Source organism: Astyanax mexicanus, chromosome 17, assembly GCF_023375975.1.
Source record: "Astyanax mexicanus isolate ESR-SI-001 chromosome 17, AstMex3_surface, whole genome shotgun sequence".
NCBI lineage: Eukaryota > Metazoa > Chordata > Actinopteri > Characiformes > Acestrorhamphidae > Astyanax > Astyanax mexicanus.
This window is the reverse complement of record NC_064424.1, coordinates 15,974,910-15,987,659: the sequence shown is the minus strand read 5'-3', so window position 1 is coordinate 15,987,659 and position 12,750 is coordinate 15,974,910. Positions and strand designations below refer to the sequence as shown.

Sequence of the window (12,750 nt, the reverse complement as noted above, 5' to 3'; positions counted from 1 at the left end):
AAAAATTAAGAGACCACTTGACATGTTTCTTTGCTTATACCAAACTAAAAACCTCTGGAATATAATCAAGAGGAAGATGGATGATCACAAGCAATCAAACCAAACTGAACTGCTTGAATTTTTTGCACCAGGAGTGGTGTAAAGTTATCCAAAAGCAGTGTGTAAGACTGATGGAGGAGAACATGATGCCAAGATGCATGAAAACTTGAAAACATGAAAACCAGGGTTATTCCACTAAATATTGATTTCTGAACTCTTAAAACTTCATGAATATGAATGGTTTTCTTTGCATTATTTGAGATCTGAAAGATCTGCATATTTTTTTGTTATTGTAAATGTTGTCCTTAGTTTACAGAATAAAACAAAAATGTTCATTTTACTTAAACATTTGCCTATAAATAGCTAAATCAGTGGTCATTTTTTCAGAGCAGTATACCACAAAAAAAAAACAGAAGGAATCAACTGTCAGGAATGAAACTTGGTGGGTAGTCATGTCAGATTGTCAAGCAGTGAGTCCTGCTTTTTTGTCCTAGATCACAGATGGCCTGGTGCCACCTTTGGTCTTTATTTGGTGAACCTTTTGGTGAACCTTTTGGTGAACAAGACAATGCCCATCCATACACTGCTTACATTGAACCCCATTATACACTACTTCTGTATGTGTAGATGACCAAGAGGTGCACATTTATCAGTCCACATGATCAATCATTTATTGTTCCTGGTATTTTTTAGCTTCTTTCTAAATATCATTGCAGTAGTAGTATATATGTCAGATCTCTGCATTCCGCACCTTGATGCACAGTATGTGCGTTCCAGCTTTCACCAGCTCGTCAGCCAGTTTCAGGTAGTAGTCCAGTGAGTATTTCTGTCTCATGGGATCAGACACGTCTCCTGTGTACGAGATGGCCGCCTCCACCACCCCTCCTGCTGCACCCGCTGCCTCCATACCCAGCAGCATGTTGGGGAGGTAATTCAGAGAGTCGAAGACCCGGAAGATATCCATCCCGTTCTCTTTGGCCACCTCACAGAACCTAGAGCAAAGGGCACAGGTGAAATAACATTGTGTACAACAACTTAATGGTTATGGTGAAAAGTCTGTTTTCTATGAGATTTTGGTGTCTGAAGTTTTATTTATTTCACTTTATACTGGAGTTACCCTAATTTTTGCACTATAAGATGCACCTGATTATAAGGAGCATTATGCAACAATAGTAAGGAACAGGGGTGTCTGCATGGTTTCCCTTTAATTTAGCAGGTCACGCCGCTGGGAGGTGGTGGTGGGGCTAAGCTAAGTAAACAAAACTGTAAAAACATTTTTCTTTTAAAATCAAACGAGCACTGGATGTTAATCTACACACTGAAAACTGTTCATTTGGGTGAGTAAAGCGCTTCCATTTATTTTAACCAAGCTTTGATTTTCAGATTTTCACTAAGGCTAGATGCAGTAGTATTAGCATTAGCGGCTAACCACTAGTAAATGCCACCCAGCTCGCAGACTAGAGTACGATATGCTCACCTCTGAACGGCGAAAGTGCTAGTGCTTACCACAGTCAGTGGCTAATGCTAATGCTGCTCCAGTGGTGCTAGCCAGGTTTAGCAGCAGGTTACAGACAAATAATACTCACCTTTGAACGGTGAAAGAGCTAAACGCTCAGTGCAGTTAGCGGCTAATGCTAATACTGCTCCAGCCACGATGCTGGAGAACTAAACTGAAACTGGAGTGGTTTTACTGCTCCTTACAACCTGACTGGTAAAATTCATGCATAAGGCGCACCGGATTATAAGGTGCACTGTTGATTTTTGGGAAAATTAAAGGATTTTAAGCACACCATATAATACGAAAAATACGATATATGCAATAGTAGAGGTGTGCCAAAAAATCGATTCACATAAGAATCTTGATTCTCATTTACTACGATTCAGAATCGATTTAAAATGTCCCAAAATCGATTCTGAGGGGCGGGTTTTAGACTGATTTTGGGCTGGGTATTTTTGTTGGACCTGGCAACCCTGGGGATAGCGCTTGTCCTTTCAAACGGAGATCTTCCAGACACACACAGAGCGTAGGTGTTTGAGAATCACCGGTAAGATGGCAGAACAAGCACTATATTACATTAGATTAACGTGTAGTTTCAATGTTTTATGGCAGAATGCTTCATAACAAGCATAAAAAAGATCGCTAGTAGTTAGTTTCAGTAACTGTTAGCTAGCTAACTAGCTAACTTTCCAGTTCCACCTTAAATAACGCTACAGGTGGCAGCGGGCTGCAGCATTTAAGGCGGAACGGAAAAATACAATAAGCTAATCAGAGCTAATTTCAGCTCCTCATCACAGAGGAATTAAGGAATGGACCATATGAATTAATTTCTCCACCTCCTGCCCCCTTTCTGAAGAAATACAACGACCTTAAATTAACTAGTTAATCAGCAGCTGCTCCTGAACTTTAGCGCTCCACTGCTATCATCACATCAGCCCAGCAGCGTCACCTACACACCACCGCTAGTAGCCTGGTAATAAAGCAGTGTTATTTATTATTTATTTATTGTTCATTAACGTCATTGTGATATCCCAGTGATTCCTCTGTCACTGAGGACCCACATTCCTGCACATTTTATTGTTTTTGTAACACATTACCTGCTCCAGGACCAGTGTATATTATGGAGGGTTTTTTTTTCAATAAGATTCATAAGCCAGAAGCAGAAATTTTTATAATTCAAATCGTTTTGAATCAAAAATCGATTTTGAATCGAATCGTGGCCCCCAAAATCGGAATCGAATCGAATCGTGAGATAGTAAACGATTCCCACCCCTATGCAATAGTTCTAAAAATAAACGTTCCTTGAAGGATTCTTTAGACAAAATCATAGGGGAACCTTTATTTGTAAAAGAGGTGCATATGTGAAGCACATTTTAAACTTTGTAAGGTTTAAAGAAGTCAATTCTTTACCAATTTAAATTTTTTTTTTTACATCTACAGATGTTTACAAAATAGTTTTTCTATGAATTAAAAAATGCATTCGTAGCAGAAGTTGAAAAACTTTAGCATGCAAACGTTTGCTTTAACTAAAACATGTTAAATTAACAGTTACATCACAACACAACTTGATTACTAAATAATAAAAAATACATATTTTTTACATTTATTTTCACCATAATGGATTATTTATTACTACATAACATTTCAATACATCAATTTTGGGCTAGATTTCAAATCCTTTAGTAATCTGAATGAGGTCGTGAAAAAGTGTGTGTGATGCTCACTTGTACACAGCATTGTCCGGGTAGTTGGTGTATCCTACAGCATTGGCTCCTCTCAGAAGCATCTGGAAAGGCACGTTGGGTAACAGAGACCTGAGCTCCTGCAGCCTCTTCCACGGACACTCGCACAGGAAACGCATCGCCACATCAAATGTAGCGCCTTGAAAAGAAGAGGAGAGAGAGTAAAAAAACAGAACAAACAAAACTAAACAAAAGTAAATAGTAAATTATAATAATAATCCTATCATTCCAAAGCTGCCTGCATGTTGAAATCCTTACTATCAGACAGTATGAACCAAATATATTTCATTCTGTCTGGTCAATGCTTTTGTACCAAATCATGATTTTAATCACTTGTTGAGATCAGCTGTTTAAAATCACATTATTATTTTATTTATGTATTTTAAATGTATGCATTACTAGCGCAAAAAAATCCTAAGCAAATGCATAAGGTCTACATAAACAGCTTTCTACATCATTTACTCTGAGTCTTTTTTATCTTGCACATTTGCACAGCACTCTACATAAGCTTTATTTGAGGTTTTGTAAAAACTTAACATGTTAAATTGATGCTGTTTAGATCCTGCTGTTTTTCTTGGCAAAAAAAACTCTGAAATGAATGAACAACTGACAAAAGCACTACCTAGGGAATAATGCCAGGCATATAATACACATTTTACCCCATGTTGTGATGCCTGCATTTTTCAGCGCTCATGTCTTTATCAACTTTGCAGCCAAACATTACCAGCAAGTGTGCTTTAAACAACAGCATGTACAAGAAAAGAGTCAAATAAAACTAAACTACCCTTTATACACTATAGAGCAAGGGATATGCCAGGATTACAGAGCATTTTGGAAAATAAAGTCTACAACATGATTTATCATGCAAACTTAGCTATTTAAAAAATTAATTACTCATTAAGGTTTTTATGTATTAGGATACAACTATTAATAGTAGATAGCTTCAGTTGTTTCAGTCAGTATTTTTACACCTGAAAGTCTGGACTGGAGTCAGAGTGCATTTTAAAGTTCATGTCTTTGTTACACTGTATACATCTAGAATAGCTAATGTGGCTGAATGCTGTCTTCATTACCCATGTACACTATGTCCCTATACTTCAAACTAACTGGTTTGTTGAGAATGTTAAGAGTTCAGCAAGTTGCCTGTCTGGGTGTCGTGCTGAATTGTGCCTCCCTGCCAGTAACTAACTCCCCATGTTTTGCCGTTCAGGCAAATCATGCTAGAGGTTAGATCGGGCCCAAAAATTCCGACCCCACCCAACCCGAGCCGAACCATAAACTGTCATCATGAGCCCGAGCCCGACCCGCCCCATAAACTGGCTGTTTTCGGGCTGATTGAATGAGCGAAATATGATCAGAATTATGTTAATTAACACTGAAACATAGAAGCATAGAACTATTATTTAATTAAAATGATTTTTAAGAACAGCTAAACACAGTTCTGCAAGTCAAAGTCTGCACGAGAAGCGCCAGTCTCTGCTCCTCCGGGTGCGCTGTGCACGCTGCTACAGTAAAACACGGCTTAGACGCGCACTCCAGTTTTCGGTGTAGATAGCGCAACCGAGCGTTTTCTAAGTGCAGATGGCGTGACCGCGGTCGCTTCGTGGACAGAATCGGCACAACACCCCCCGCTGTACAACTGCGGTAGTGAAAACAGCGCTTATAAATAAATTAGTTTAGTTTCACTTTCAGTTTTCGTTATTTTCGTTATTTTATTTAAAAATAAAAATATAATTAAAAAACAGATGCCTACATCGATTTCGGGTCGGGCCTCGGGTCAGGTCGGGTTCGGGCAGAGAATCTAAGCTCTAAATCATGCAGCAGAATGAGCGTAACAGAGTAGCCTTAAATTCACGTTAGTGCTGGGCGATTTTGGCCTAAAAAAATTTCACAAAAAATCAGATTTTCGATTTTAATCGATTTTTCTCCTTTACTAAAAATTAAACTACAGTAGAAAAGAAATGGTTCAAAATGTGGTTTACCTTTAAAAAAAAAAATTATGTGACCTCTTTGGTGTTCAGACGCTTTGGATTGAGTCGACTCATTGAGTAAAAGGATTTTTTACAAGCCCATGCTGCCCACAGCCCACAGCTGCTGAGTTACTCATACACTGACCAACACTGGGTTTGTGACTAAAAATTGAGAAATAACGTCCTAAACAAGTCTAAGAAGAAACTTTAAAGGACAGATTATTATTGTTTTTCACAATTAATCACGGATCTTTACTGGAAAGTGATGACGCTCCAGTTTTTAGAAACACTACAATGTTTTTCTAGCTAAATATATGCTTTATCCCACCAGGTGTTCGTGTTGCAAGTGCTGGAACAGTGCTGGAACTTTTTCCAGTACGAGCTTAATCCTCAGCGGAATGTTTATAAAGTATGTGCGTGTTCGTCTAAGGTAGGCGCCGGATAAACACTTCAGAAATGAGTAGCGTTTTCAGATATTTTAGATTGAAAAGATAAAATCGCTATTACTCATTAATCATGAAAATTGCCCAGCACTAATTCATGTTATTTCTGTTTTAAATGAGGGTTAACAGTTCTACAATTACAGTAGATACAGATTTATGCACATGGGCAAGGGGAGGGGAGTGAATTTCGGCATAGCACTGTCTCCTTTCTTCGTCTGTTGCTAAATGGGTGAAGATAGCCTTCCTCAACTTTGTTGTGGACGTCTAGAGAGAGAAAACCTAACCTCCAAATTTTGTGCTTTTAGTCCAGAACTGACAGTTCCGAAAGTCCAGACAAAAAAAGGAGGTAGGTGGGAAAGCAGCCTAAATGCAACTCAATAAATGTTTAACCGTGGTTAAATCACTGTTGCATAGCCTGAAGTTTCATGTCAAAAATAGTTATTTTTATTTTCTTGAAACTTTTGATGACAATGTAAGTCAGCGAAGCGTGAAGTACACTCTCTCTCCCCTCCTGCATTTTTCCCCCCTCATTTCACTCTCCAGCTTTCCTTCTTCTGCCCAAGCTAAGACGGAGCGTCCACCGCTGCTGTGACCTTTGCAGGTTGGCGGACCCACACCAGCGTCTCATGATTATTCTGCTGAGGCGGAAGCACAAATAAGCCAGAGTTTGAGAGGTTGCGGCTCCTTTACAGCAGGGGAGCTGGCACAAACATATGAAGTCACACATGTGGCCCTCAGGCCACTCCACCATGTCTTCCAGCTGGAATGACAGACAGTACAAGAAGCCATATGCTAGCACAGAGACTTGTGCTGAAGGCAAGTGGTGGAATCGTGAAGTAACAAGAACATACAGTGTGACTGCTGCTGTGAAGCTCCACTCTCACATCTCTACAAACCAGGATGAAATATACTCACCGGGGATATGTGTAAACACACGCACATACATTTTTATATGTATATGTATGGATATACAGTATTTTTGTGGAGATTATTCTTCAGTTTTCTTCTTAGTATCTTTTTATTTTTATTCTGCCCGATATTTGCCATGTATTACATATAGGGCTGCAAAGATTAGTCTATTTGTCAAGTCCAAATGTTCATTGTCGACTAATCGTCAATTAGTAGCACTACAATTACACAGTTTGCACTTACCTCTGCCTGCATCTCCAAAAGTGACGAATCACAACAGATAACAGATTTCCTACAGATTTTCACTAAATGGCAGTACTTTTCATATTTATAAGACAATGTTCTGGACAATTGACCGGCATTTATATCCCATATTCAGCTGTTTCTATAATTTTGAAGAAATTAAAAAATAGAGAAAACTAGAAACAGGAGCCCAAATCACAGCAGGCAGAGTCTGAGGGCATGGCAAAAAATAATCGTTGACTAATCAACAAATCATGGCAACAGATTAAAAGAGAATGTTGTCCCTTAGGAATTTATTAGGGTAGACTCAGGTTTTGGTGCCCTTTAAACCCTTTAACAAAAACACAAATACATGTGTACCACCCTTAGAACACCCTAGCAAACAATGAGCAACATAATGGCAACTGCATTAAAAATGCCATAGCAATCACCTTGCAACAACATTCTTTAGTACCCATCTTATTTCTTCTGATATGACCAACTCACTGGGTGCTCAGCACCCAAAAACTCCCAGAATCGCCTCTGACATCCGTCAATTATGTGAAAGCAACAACTATCAATTTTTTTTTTACATTCCAGATAAGATTTTTCTTTAACTGATGATTTCCAGGGGTTTTCAACACAACATTCTCTAAAGTTCAGGGTTAAACATATGGGTCACTTTTTAAAAAATCAGGCCTATAAAGGTAAGGTTTTAATCTAGGCTGAAAATAAATTAAGACTCCACAGCTATTTAACAAATTTATCTGCTTATTAAAAGAAAGACACTCTTCAGCACAGCACAGTACATTTAAACCCGGCAGCCAAACCAATCAGAATCTCTGGAGGTAATTTAACAGTGAAGTCTAACATAGAGATAGAACCAAGGGAGTCAAACCAAGTCAAACCAGGCTGTTCAATCTGGGAATCATTGAATTGGAACGACTGGAAAGACTGCGGAAGACTTTACTTGGTGTAACGGAAAAAACAGAACCTCGTGAGAACCTCAAGTTCTACAGTTGGTAACATTTCACTGATGAAAGAGAGAAGTCAATAGACATCAGCCACACAGGTTAGAGCAAAAAGAAAGGTTACAAAAAAGTAACACAAGTTGCCACTTTGTACAACTGTGGTGAACAGAAAAGCAGCTCAGTTTGCACATGTTGAAAAAAGTGGAAGTGGAAAAGAGCTTTAGCAGCAGAAGACCCATTGGGATCTATGTCTGATAGCCAAGAACAGACATTTAAGGCTACAATGGGCAAAAGCTTACAAATAAATGAGCTTACCTCCCCAGTTTTCCATGCTGAAGAGGTTGCTGAAGTTGTGGGCCACGAAGGGGGCGATTTTCTTCAGGTCATGGGTGCGAACTCTGGTGGCCAGGAGAGACTGGTGGGCATCTCTGAAGGTGGTGTCCATCAGGAGTAAGCCTTGGTGGGCCCGCACTGCTTTAGCAAAGCCTTCGGGACCCTCCCTCAGCAACACATCTCTAAATCCTGCAGGAGGGTCACCTACAGCACGCACACACACACACACAAACACACACAGAGAGACACAAACACACACACGCACAGCTAATCAATACTACCGACATTATCAGCACCACCACACTGTGGATAACCGATTTAATTACACAATTATTCACTTAGTGTTGTTCTGATTTGTTTTTTTTTTCTCTCTTTCTCTCTTTTCTCTCTCACACACACACACACACACACACACATCTACACACATCTGCAGACAAACACACACACTCTCACACTGCTCTGTCAGAGCACCTGGCTTAATAGATACATTTCCCAAAAGGAATAAATTAGCCTTTGTAAGCCACTTAATTGATTCCTCTTTACAACATAAACAAAATCAGCTGAAAACCCACAGTGAAATGCAAACAAAATAGAAAAAAAATGAAAAAGTCAAAAGACGCTTTTATAAACACACACCTAAAATGTCAACCTCCCGCTTCACATGAATCCGAATATGTTGATGGCTTACATTTAGACTGCAGGGGTGAAGGGGATTAAGTCGCTCTTATCTTGAAAACACACACACTCGCGCATACACTCGCGCTCCCTCTCCACTGTGCATCACTAAAATCCCATGGCTGTAAAGGAGTGAAACTGCGGCTTACGTTTGACTCACGCTGCAGTCTCCAGTGCTCTCTGACTGCGCACACTGACAGTTTATGAAAGTGTGCGCCGCTATTTGTGTATGTGTGTGTGTGTGTGTGTGTGTGTTTGTGTGTTACTTACCGAGAGCTACTGTGGGGACGACCGGATCAATGGACGAAGGCTTAGCCTTGACAGGGATGGGAGTAGTAGGGCCGTTCACCAAAACATGACCTGAGATTAGAACATCCACACACATACAGAAACACACATACAGAAACACACACACACACACTTAGAATGCCTTCCATCCACTTCACCCCATATCCACACTCAGAAGCGAAGCAGAAGGCCCAGGAAAAGCAGTAGCTCTATGATCTCAAGACCTGCTACAAAAAAATCTTGACTTTACCAGTGAACTACAGCATGGCTTAAAAGACTCCTTAACACTTCGGTTACCAGCTCAGGACCTGCTTTAGCCCAGACCTGCACCTGATCCAGACTAGAACTCTACTAGAAGTGCAGGATACAATACAAGCAGTTCAACACTTCTTTGGACAGTAAAGTAAAGACAGTAAAGTTATTCCTACAAAAGTAGGATAAACTATTTGAGCAGGCGTCCCAATACTTCTGTCCATATATCTGTACCTCTACAGTGTGTTAACTAGTGCTGGGCGGTATACCGGTTATACAGTATGTACCGGAGGGGAATTTAGAACCCTTGTGTATGCGTTTTTCACATTCCGTGAAAAACGCATACTGTGTAGAGTAGCGCCGCCATAGAAACACACTAGAAGAGCCTCGTAGTTAGCGCTAGCCAGTTAGCATAACAAGCTAACACTTCCCGTTCTGCCTGGAGAAACATGATAATTGTCTTAAATTTACTGTAAATTTGCTGCAGGTATTACATTTTTAGTTACTGGGGAGAGAACTAAGGTTAGCATAGAGCTAGCTAAAATTAGCTGAGAGCTAGCTAACATTAATAGGGAGAGAACTAAGGTTAACGGCGTTAACATTAGCAACGAGCTAGCTAACATACTAATGTTAGCGGAGAGTTAGCTACGTTACTGAGGAGAAAATCAGGGTTAGTGGAGAGCTAGCTAACATTAGCGCTAAGCTAACTTACATGCTAACATGTTCTAAATCACAACGGAACCATATTGAAAAGAAAAATTGATAAATGGGAAACGCGAAGTTTTAATTTTCAATTCAATAAATTGTTTTCTACTTAAGAAGTTATGACTACATTTTTGGGCCTTATATTATATTTTTTGAGGTCTTAAAAAGCATTAAAAAAGACTTTTAAAATGAAGCAAGAACCCTGGTAACTATAGACCTGTTTAAATATGTTATTAATACTGTAGCTTGAAGGATAATATTAATGCACACTGAAATAAATGTATTCGTTACCTGGAGAACCAACCAACTTAATCACTTCAATGCCTCTAATGGCTTAAAAAATAATATTGATAATAATATTTTAAACTGATATTAAACTTGTGTCTTCCTTATCTTAAATATCTCTTTTGAATACTTACATTTTCATTATTTTATGTTTGTTTAAAGTATTTATGGAAATTTGTTGGCGTAATTCCTTTTTGATTTCTATTGTTTGCATTCAACAGCTGTTTTTTTGCTAATGAAGTCTGATTTCTTCATTTATTGTGTAATTTTGTGGTACAAAATGAACCCTATAGTAATCAAAGTCTTAATTTAAAGCCTTAGTGTTTTATATTATATGTATTCCTAACAGTAGAGTAAGTCACAAATCTGTATTGACGCCCAGTCATGCAAAAAACTATATATGAATAATAATAATAAAAATACTGTGATATACCGCCCAACACTAGCAGTGATAACTGTTCTAAATAATCTGAAACCATTGTGTGAACAATGCACTCACTGTATTCTGTTATTCACACCCTCTTGTCTGTTCAGAGTAAACCCAGCTGGGGTATTAAGCCCACTGTTCGTTCTCCGCCTATTATGGGAATCAACTTCGTATCCCTCTGCTGATTTGAATATCGTACAGTTAGCACTTTTCTCCTTTTTATCCTTGTTTCCCAGCTAACAGAGCAACACTGATAAATGACCTAATCATTCAGAGAGACCGAGACATGCTTCTGCTGACAGAAACCTGGTAGCAGCCATGGGGAATATTTACATTTAATTCTGCTGACTCCACCACGGCAACACTGTCTATCCCCAACTCAAATAAAGAAGAGAATAGGGCTGGACTGGCTGCTGTTCAGAATGGAGGTTAAACTGTACTGTCCAAATACAATGAGACCCAACATTTAAATAAGCTAGCACAGGCCTGCCATTAAAAAAAACAACAACAACAGACACGTTAATTAAGCAGTAAAGCTGTGATCATTCCAGTATTTAAACATTCGTACAGAGACTAAACTACAAGAGGTGTTAATTACAGTCAGCCTACAGTCTGCAGCAGTGGGGAGGCCACTTTAGCACTTTATTTACAAAAGAACTAACATGCAAATTAACAAAAGCATTTTTCTGATTATCTTATAAGTAATGAAATTCGAACCACTGCTTGACTTGTAGATTTTAAGTCTAAAAATATATATTTTTAATTATGTTGAGAGAGTTAAAGAAAAAAAAAGCTATTTTGATTAGATTTGAGATCTTTTTGATTTTTATCGGCTGATTTGTTGAGCTAAGATGAGTTTTTTGGGTGATATATCTATGTAAAAGTATTTACAAATAGTTTAAATAGTAAGTACATAGCTTTGTTTGAGGGCAAAGTACCATTTTAAAAATCTATGTCATTTTATCCTGTCATTTTGCCTTAGAATGAAAGATGTGGATATCTCTTTTATTGTGGACATGTGAAAGAAAACACACAAAAAACAAGCAACATGCAGGAAAGCCTAGCCTAGCCTAGCTTTCAAGACTAGAACTCGCTAAGAACTCCTTTAATCATTTTGAAGTCCTATTATTACATTATGTTTTTGTCTTCTATGTGTTCTCTAAGGGCCATACATTAACAATCTTTAGGTAACTGACTTTGGTGGACCAGCAGAAAAACAAACACAGTGTATAATGCCACTATACTTTGTGTCGCTGTAGAAGGATGTTATTTTATTTTGTGTATTTTGTTTATTGTTGAGCTAAAATGCAACTGGCACAAGCTATGGGTGCACTGGGGATGCGCTTGTGATGGCAATTTATTGCCAAGGTAGCAATGAACGTCTGACTGTTGGCGTCTTTCTAGGTTGTTTGCCAGAAACTGAAAAACTGAAAACACCTAATTACGAGATATCATCAGTATACAAACATTCATGAGGGCCTTTGCTATTTAAACAACGCAGCAGAAAAGCGTGAAAATGAACTGTCGGCGGGATGTAAGATAGCAAAGAGCATTACAACATGGCATGCGCAGGGTGTAAGATGTTCGATTGGTACAGTGTACTGTTAGTTTGATAAAAGAGGACATAATAGGGTCTGCTGGAACTCAGCCTAATCTATCCCACCCAGGTCACTATCATTGCTACTCTCACCTGAATTGTTGTTCTTTCTGTTGGCTAGCATTATCTTTTACTGCGTCAAGATGAATATAGAGTGACATTCTAGATTTCGTTTTAGTATCAAGCCACAGCTGGTGAAATGTGCTTTTAACAGTAGCTTAGATAGGGAAACAATCATGATATCCACACATTTTAAAACTCTATAATATGAAATATGAAACCTGCTGCAGAGTGTTTAAGGTTGAGTAAATCATTTTTGTGTGGAGTCATGTCTTTAAAAGGTTGATACGGTTTGCTGTGTTAGAGAGTTAGTGAAGCTGTGAAATATGCAGAG

At 38.7% G+C, this 12,750-nt stretch overlaps 1 protein-coding gene across 1 annotated transcript in view; it reads right to left on the bottom strand.

Moving 5' to 3' along the window:
- Window positions 1-12,750, bottom strand: part of pcxa (pyruvate carboxylase a) — a 265,459-nt gene that overhangs the window by 35,629 nt on the left and 217,080 nt on the right. The window contains exons 12-15 of the mRNA XM_049466645.1: window positions 9,073-9,162; window positions 8,110-8,331; window positions 3,262-3,418; window positions 791-1,031 (exon numbers count right to left, since the gene is read on the bottom strand). Coding sequence (XP_049322602.1) covers window positions 791-1,031; window positions 3,262-3,418; window positions 8,110-8,331; window positions 9,073-9,162 — 710 coding nt within the window. The remainder of the gene's footprint in view (window positions 1-790; window positions 1,032-3,261; window positions 3,419-8,109; window positions 8,332-9,072; window positions 9,163-12,750) is intronic.